Here is an 8309-nt window from a genome sequence, read left to right as displayed (position 1 = left end):
TAAGTTTTTGGCGGTTTTTGTGCAATAAGAATACGAGTAGTATTTACGCGCAGAGCTTCACGCGAAAAACTGGTGACACTAGCTTTGTGGATGCCTTGATAAAGCTTGGGTTAATGAAGTTTGATGTGGTCAGCGACGGAGGGGGTCCTTATCTGCCTAAGCCTAGTTCACGATCATGGCCAAGTAAGTAGCGTCTTGTGGACAATCTGAAAAGTGAATTCCATAGAGTGGATAAGTCAACACAAGCTGTTCAAGTGCACATATATTTGTCCACCGTTTCCACTAATTAGCCGTTAGTATTTGTACAGTGTGTCTGCCTGTCAATGCGCGGTGAAGCGGTATCTTACCCACGGTTTCAATTAAGTTTCTATCATTAGTGTCATCAGAGGTATAGTTGCGTTCATGCTGTGTTTTTACAAGCATATTTGTCTCGCAGAAACAATGATGATGACCTTCTAGAAGATGATGCACAGTTCAAAGTAAGTTGTCGCTTTTCTTGTAAGCGAAGTCCTAAGCACTTGCCCTGAAGTGCTGACAACCTTTGCGGTGCAGGATGAATATGAACTCAACTTGGAAGAAGAAGATGCTCTACTGGCACTAAATGATGACGAAGTGTCCACATCTGAGGGTTGTGGTAAGTTAATAACGTGTTCAAGTCGGTACCTTTGTTATGCCATTAACCACAAACGGCCTGTCGATCCTTAATGGTTACCCAACGATTTGCTGCAACATTGAACCGGACATTTAGGCTGATGTTTTGCAGCCTCACAATACAATGTTATCTCCCAAAAGGAAGGAACACAGGTAACACTGGGAGTCTCAATGGTCGTTTAAACTAACAGCCATTGAACATTGCGTTAGTGCACCCCAGTGTGTGAGACATCAACCTCTCAAGGAGCAATGATCCAATGTTCCTTGAGAGGTTCTCACGCTATACACTAGGTGGCACTAATACACATGTCCATTGGTTTAAATGGCCATAGAGATTCCATGTACAACCTCAGTATTACTTTTGTGATGAATTCAGTTGAAAGAAGCACAATAGAGTTTCTATGACATACCTGTACATACCCAAATATCTGCTTTTGCTTGTCTTTTTTTTTTTTTTTTTTGACAGTAGAAGACCTGGAACTGCTAAGAGGACAAAACCCAAGACAGGGAAGAAAGACACAACACACACACACAAAATTTCTTCCCAGTCTCGAGCCAATACCGATTTGACAATACAGCACCTTAAGGGGGAACTAAAGCCGGGGAAAATTCTCGCAAAAAGATTCATCCGCTGTTGTTGTTTTCGGGTGAAAGAAACTGCAATCTACGTTTACCCTCTCCTCCTCGCTCCTCAAGAAGAGGCGCCTTGATTGGTCTCCTCGAACTATCTCTCGCGATGATTAGACAGATTGTTTGAGGAGACCAATGGGAGCCCGCTGCGCATGGTCGACCTTCTTGAGAAGGAGAATAAGAAAGAAAAGCGTAGCGGTTTTTTTCCACTCATAAATCACGAACGATGCAGTGGATGAATTCCGTTCCTTTTGTGTTGGTGTTAAGGTAACAGCTTCTTTTATTCCATGTGGTCAAATTATTGCATTTCAGTGTCCCTTTAGTTGTCCAAAAAGAACACGCATGAGTGATGTAATTCCAATGAGAGGTTAGCCGTATGTTTCTACGGCAGACCTAGGGTGCCTGAAGAGCAGCTCCTGCTGTGTGGGGTCACCCCTTGCAGAAACGAAGGCTGCAAAGCCGCCATTTTGAAGCCCATCCTAACCATGTATGGATGCTGTGTTCCAAGTTCGCCCACTTTTCCAAACCTCCTGCGCTATGTATACACGCAGCTGTGTAGCTATGCGTATAGCTGCAGGTTTAGTAGTGATGAGCTGTGCGTGAGTGTCAAGGTGGCAGAAATTTGTAGCAGACGACGCGGTTGTCTTCACCGTACACAGAGGGAGCTAGTTTTCGGGCACCCTACACAGACCTGTGTCTCATGCCCCTGTCACGCTGACTAATTTAATGTCACTTTCAATGAGTGACACTCACACTTAGTGTCATTTGTGTGGTATGTCACAAGGTATCTTTCAGTGGCACTTGGAAGAAAGTGCACTGACTATGTAGTCAGTTCCACAAACTCGCTTCTCTTCTCTTTGGCAAACCGAGTGCATAGCCTCGACAGCAGTCTTTGTGGTGTCGATAAAAACATATTGAGAAAAAGCAAGGGGCCCCGACACTCCAATATTTTTAAATTATTGCCAGCTTATTATTTGCCAATAGGTATACATAATTACCTGATATGAAATGATAGTTTTGCCACGTACAAACAGACGTATGGGAATTGCAGGTGACAGAAGTGGTGAAGTAGAGTACGTGGACGAAGATGGAAATCCGGTATCTGTTCACGAGGGGCGTTCTCTCGAGGTGGTGGCCGTTCACGAGGGTTATGGCTACCGATCCGACGGAGCGTAAGCATTTCTCTTCCCTTTCTTTCCCTTCCTGGTTTTCTGGATTACTGCAGTGGCATATTCCTGAGCAGCATTTGGTGCTTGCTTAGAGCGGCATAGCTAAGTGGATGCAGGTCTGTAAAACCCTTAGTGTTCGCTCCTGCATACTTTTTTTGCAGATTGAATCGAAATTTAAAGGGCTATGCCAGCTTCCGTGTGCAGTCTTGTAAACTGATTTTCTCAAGAAATGTGTACTCACCAACGGCAATATTATATTTTATTGGCAATTCTTGAAGGTTGTACATTCGTATCTTTGGTCGGTAAACACATGTTCGAGAGTGCCGTGCTCCCTTAAGGATGACATGTTTTTGTGTCTTGCAGTGATAATGAAGAAGAAGATATTTTGGAAGTTGGCATCGACCCAGAATTTGATGCACTTGGGCAAGAAACAGAAGAATTTGATGTGAGCATTTTTGGAAAATGTTCTTTGCAATGTTGTAATTTAACACTACAGGCATTCTTGATCGTGCCTCTTACACTCCGTTTTTTCTTCTTCTTCTTCTTCTTATATTATGTCCAGCCTCCACGGAGTATCCCGGAACGTGACCGTGAGCGAACTTCACAACGTGTTCCACATTCGCCGTCGACGTCCCGCGCGTCATCCGCCATGTCTCCACGTCATCCATCAACACCGAGCGCGAGAACTGAAAGCTCCGAGAAAGGACTCGGTCAGGACGATGCAGGAGGCGCGTCGCGCGACACAGCCGATGTGACAGACAGCTATGAGGAGACACAAGGCGGAGACGACGATGAGGACGAGGACGAAGATGGAGAGAAGACGAGGACGCGCTTCCGGGCAGAAAGGCGAGAGAACCCCGCCATGTCATCAACAGGAAAGCGCCGAGAAGAGATTCCGGACTCGCTTGGTACGAGAAACTTTTTTTTTCTTCCTGTTTCTGGAGCAGATGTCTAACAGTAGCCGACGGACTTTTCGGGCGCCGATTACTTGGACTCATTTGACAATTCAGACTCCCACGGGGAACAGTGACCTTCGCCGTGGGGTTAAAGGTGTTGGGACACTATCATGTGCATAGGTGTGTGACTGTTATAGATAGTCGCTACGACTATCGTTGCGTTTGCTGACCAAGAGCAAGGGAAGCTCCGCCTCCTGGATGCGGACCAATAGGAGGACGCGGAGGGCAGGCACTTCCCAAGCCTCTGCTCTCGCCTAAGAGATGGCGCAGCGTTGCCGTTGTTTCGCGTGTCGCTAGGCTTCTGCCACGGCGCACCAATCTTAACCAACGGCTTCACCGTCTATTAACCGGCATACACGCGACTCCCACTTTGCCTCGTTCCCATGTTGACGGACAGCGAAGCCGTTGGTTAGATTGGCGTGTCATGGCAGAAGCCTTGCGGCAGGCGAAATAACGGTATTTACACTCCTGTCTAAGCCTCACTCTGCCGTTGGTTAGATAGGTGTGCCGTGGCTCAAGCCTTGTTACATGCTAATCAACAGTAACGCTGCGCCATCTCTTAGGCGAGGGCAGAGGCTTGGGAAGTGCCTGCCCCCCGCGTCCTCCTATAGGTTGGCGTCCAGGAGGCTGAGCCTCCCTCGCTCTTGGTCAGCAAAGGCAAGGATAGTCGCAAGGACTCACTTGGTACGAGAAACTTTTTTTCTTCCTTGTTCCTGGACCAGATGTCTTACAGTAGCCGACTGACTTTTCGGGTGGCGATCATTTGGGCTCGTTCGATACTTCGGACTCCCACGGGGAACGATGACCTTCGCCGCGGGGTTAAAGGGGTCGGGACACTTTCGTAGATGCGGTTGCATCACATCATGGATGCATCGTGCTGCACGCCAGAATACGAAGGAAAAACAAAAGAATTATTCTTTTATGTGTAGGGAGATACAATCCCTTGAACATACTCCTAAGCAAAATGCAGACGTCACAGAGCTCAGAGCTGCATCCAAAAAAAAAAGAGTTATTCTTTTATGTGTCGTACTTAGGGAGATACAATCCCTTGAACATACTCCCAAGCAAAATGCAGACGTCACAGAGCTCAGAGCTGCATCCATTCCCATTGGTAGCCGTAAGCGCGTGACTTCTCGTGCACTGCCTCACTGGCGACGGCGACGGCTGACACTACGTGCACGTCTGTTTTGTAAATTTTTTAAAATTTTTGTAAAAAGTGAGTATTTTTGCAGACAATCGCCCTCTACCGTCGATGGCAGGCGTGGTGAACACATTGCTACTGTCATGTTGAATTTAGTGATCTTCTGGTTATTCAGACTTTCTTCCGGTCACCGTCGAGTCCGCAAAAAAAAAAACGGTCGGCTACTTTAATGGATAGGGTCTTGCGTTTTGGAGTCGAACCTGGTAAAACCTGTTTACTAAGGCTCTCCGATGCCTCACGTTACAGACGCCGTGATAAGTGCGGAAGATGCAGCCAAGGTGGATGCTTACCTGAGCAGAGAGGAGGAGAGAAAAAGGAGTCGCCGCGGCGGAACGGCCAGGGGTATCAGATCCTTCCAGAAGAGATGTCACAGAGGTGCTGGTGGCAACAAGGTACAGAGTTTATAACGGGACTTTCCCTGATGGCCCTGGATTTAGGCTGATATATTGAAACCCAGAGCTTCGGAGAGGGAATATGCTAATTGCATATAATGAGAGAGGGCATACATTATTTACTCGCATAATTTACGCACCCGTAATTTTGCACGCAAAATGTCGATAAGAGAAAATTTTGCATACAGTAGAATCTTGATTATATGAATTTCAGGATGATGCAGTAGAATCTCGATGATACGAATCTCACGGGGTCGTGGAAAAAATTCGTATCAAGCGAGTTAAACCAAAATAAAAATTGAGGCAAGAAAATAGACAGTGACTGTTCATTTTCCGTTACTGTCAATGAAAGAGGTCGGTTTTAACGCTTTTGTGTCTCCGTTTTTGGCCAATGCTGCCCAAATACGCGAGATGATTCAAAAGACGTAGCACGTGCTTTTCACCCGCGAGTCGCGCGACAGTGGTCTAAAGCGAGCTTCTCCTAAAGCAAGCAGGCGTTAGGTGAAGCCGACGGAATGGTGACGCGTAATGTTGCCACAAGTTGCCCTGATATGTTCCCTCCACGTGTTCTGGTCGCTGTTTCCCGCCAGAGTGATGTCACACAGCTTCGCGGTTTATTGTTGTGAGGGGGGTAAAAAGGTCAAAACAGAGATAAGGTGATAAGGTTCCGGGCCTTTCAATCCCTTTGATCTTATCTCCACCACCAAAAGGAAAGTCATTGCTTGCATTGTGCTACATGATGTAAGGGAGTTCGTGGTGAGGATCGCCCTCCCTTTTCGAAAGGAGGAGCAGCGTGACCGGGGAACGACCTCTGTCGCATCCTCAGCTCGTTCGTATTATCCGTAAAGGCAAGATAACGCGCTCGTATCATCCGAACTCTAATACATGGGAAGAGTAGGCATTCCAGCCAGGACTGGAAAAGAATTTGTATCATTCCGAAATTTGTTTAATCTGTGATCGTGCCATCGAGATTCTACGTTATAAGTAGGGCCTGACTTTTTCGGGTTTTATTTTTGGCCAAATTCGGGGGGTAAATATCGGGTGATATTTTTCATTTGAAAATTCGGGTGTATTCGGGTTAAATCCCGTTACAGCATATTCTGTCGTCAGGAATTCGGGTGCATTCGGGTGATTTTTTTTTTTGTTTAATAAAAATTTGTCTTAACATGGAACTAATGTTTAGCAATGTCATCAAACTTTATTTTAATGCACGCTTACGAGTGTGCCACGCGACCGGAATGTTTTCGGGTAGATTCGGGTTAAACCCGAATTTTACAGATTTCGTTCGGGGGGTAGATATCGGGCGGATACGGGTTTAACCCTAAAAAGTCAGGCCCTAGTTATAAGATGCTGCATTATGCGCTTTAGAAGTGTTCACATGCCGATCTTGCAGGAGAGACAGCATTAAATACTTCAGACTAACCTCTCTTATTGCGAGTAGAGAAAAAATATGTATCTTTTGCAAGTATGCATTTCTTACTACATTACTTACATTAAAAATGTACTCCCCATTTTCTATTTTCACACAGCCTCTGCCACCACACATTGACCCGTGGATGCCACACTCCGGGCCGCTGGCCTTGCAGCAGGGACGGTTTCTTTCCCCTAACCTGGGAGGAGGTCCACAGAGGAGGTTTCCAGCAGTGCCGTGCATGAATGACAACAACATGCGAGGGAAGATCTTTGTCAACCCACAGTTCCACAATGGTAGCATGCCACCCAGAGGACCGGGGATGCATAATGATGGTGAGACCCTCGTACTAGAGCCCTGCACCATCCGCGGATATCCGCAAGATACTTGCGGATTCAGATGAAAATTTAGCACTTTCTGCGGTGTGCGGATCGGATGCGGATGGCGCAAGGTCGGATGCGGTTCGGATGCGGATACGAAGGCAGCGGATCGGATGCGGATATACCGCGTGCTGTCATTTTTCCACCAGCAATTTATTTGTATTGCTCGCCGACAGCCGACAGAGAGCGCATGCTCGGGTTCACCTTTGACCATGCACGGCGGCAAGACGGGAGAGGAGGCATTCTGGCGTCTCGAACCGCGCGAGCACCGACGAGGTAGCGTTCCACGCGTTCCAGAAGTCTCTCCATATCGCGTTTGTTGAAAGGTTTACCTTTGCTTGTCGTCATGACTGAGTCCTTCCGTGACAGCATGGAGGCATCCGAAATTATACCAACATGCTTCCGGCGGTCTTTACGCGTCTTTCGAAACGTGCGGATTTTGCGGATCGGATGCGGATGGTGCTTTTTGCTCAGCGGATCGGATGCGGATGTAAACTGTTGTGTACGGTGCGGATGCGGATCGGATGCGGATAACGTGTGCGCGGATGCGGGTCGGATGCGGATGCCAAAAATCTCATCCGCGCAGGGCTCTACCTCGTACCGTTGAACAATGAAAGCTGTATCTGGGTTCACACTCGATGCGTTTCTCAAGGTAGCACCGATCCGCGACGCGTTTCTTGCACAATTCACCCGAAGACCGTTCTCTGGTGACAGGAAACCCCCTTTACAACTGCTTACGTCACCGCACCATGTAAATGGAAAAGTTTGCGCTTCCTTCCTTTACGATAACATGCCACTTCAGAAAGCTGGCGGATGTGATGCAAGTTTGTTGATCAAATCAACGACAGCGACAGAGTTGTTTATTTGAGCTTGTCCGTCGCGTGTTTTGCTACGTGTCGTTTTATGAGCCGAGACGTTGAGAGAGCTGAAGCTCTTGGGGAGACGTGTACAGCAGACTTCGAAGTAACTCGTTACTGTAACTAAATTCCTTTTTTTGGTAACTTGTAACTTAACTCGCTACTTTTGCGTCGTGGTAACTTTCAGAGGAACTCGTTCCTTTTTCAGATAACTTTGCAAAAGTAACTTAAGTTCCAAGTTTCTTTTAACTCGCTCTTCACTCACGTCCACATATTTTCTTGCTTTCTCTCCAGTTCCTTCATGGCATTTTTTGCCATAAAATGTGATATTCAATCAGTCACAGTATTTTATTCAGGAAGTAAGAACCGCCGCCATTGAAATGAAGCTGAACCATTGTGCGCCCACAGGGAGTAAGATGCAAAGCGTTCGGATGGACCTCTACCAGAGAAACGTCATCATGACATTGGTAGACAGACTGAAACCGAAACAAATCGGAAGGAGAGGGCTGGGTTCCACGAACGGGCACTTGTTCGCTGCCTCCCATTGAAAGAAAAGCAGGACCGAGGGTCGCGTCCCTTTAAGGCAGTGGTTCTCAAACTGGGTTCCGCGGAACACAGGGGTTCCGCGAGCTGCCTTCCCGGGTTCCGCGAGAAGGCTGCCG

The 8309-nt window shown here is 47.2% G+C and overlaps 1 protein-coding gene and 1 long non-coding RNA gene across 2 annotated transcripts in view; both read left to right on the top strand.

Moving 5' to 3' along the window:
* The first annotated feature begins 419 nt into the window (after window positions 1-419).
* On the top strand, window positions 420-2895 carry LOC135366498 (uncharacterized). Its single transcript, XR_010414195.1, has 4 exons — window positions 420-479; window positions 553-634; window positions 2333-2453; window positions 2814-2895. It is a non-coding gene; the product is annotated as an uncharacterized LOC135366498 (long non-coding RNA).
* Window positions 2896-3018: 123 nt separating this feature from the next.
* Window positions 3019-8309, top strand: part of LOC135366492 (RNA-binding protein 33-like) — a 32349-nt gene continuing 27058 nt past the window's right edge. The window contains exons 1-3 of the mRNA XM_064599204.1: window positions 3019-3358; window positions 4854-4999; window positions 6529-6745. Coding sequence (XP_064455274.1) covers window positions 3100-3358; window positions 4854-4999; window positions 6529-6745 — 622 coding nt within the window. The 5' untranslated portion in view covers window positions 3019-3099. The remainder of the gene's footprint in view (window positions 3359-4853; window positions 5000-6528; window positions 6746-8309) is intronic.

Source organism: Ornithodoros turicata, chromosome 8, assembly GCF_037126465.1.
Source record: "Ornithodoros turicata isolate Travis chromosome 8, ASM3712646v1, whole genome shotgun sequence".
Classification (NCBI taxonomy): domain Eukaryota; kingdom Metazoa; phylum Arthropoda; class Arachnida; order Ixodida; family Argasidae; genus Ornithodoros; species Ornithodoros turicata.
This window is presented reverse-complemented; position numbering and strand designations above follow the sequence as displayed.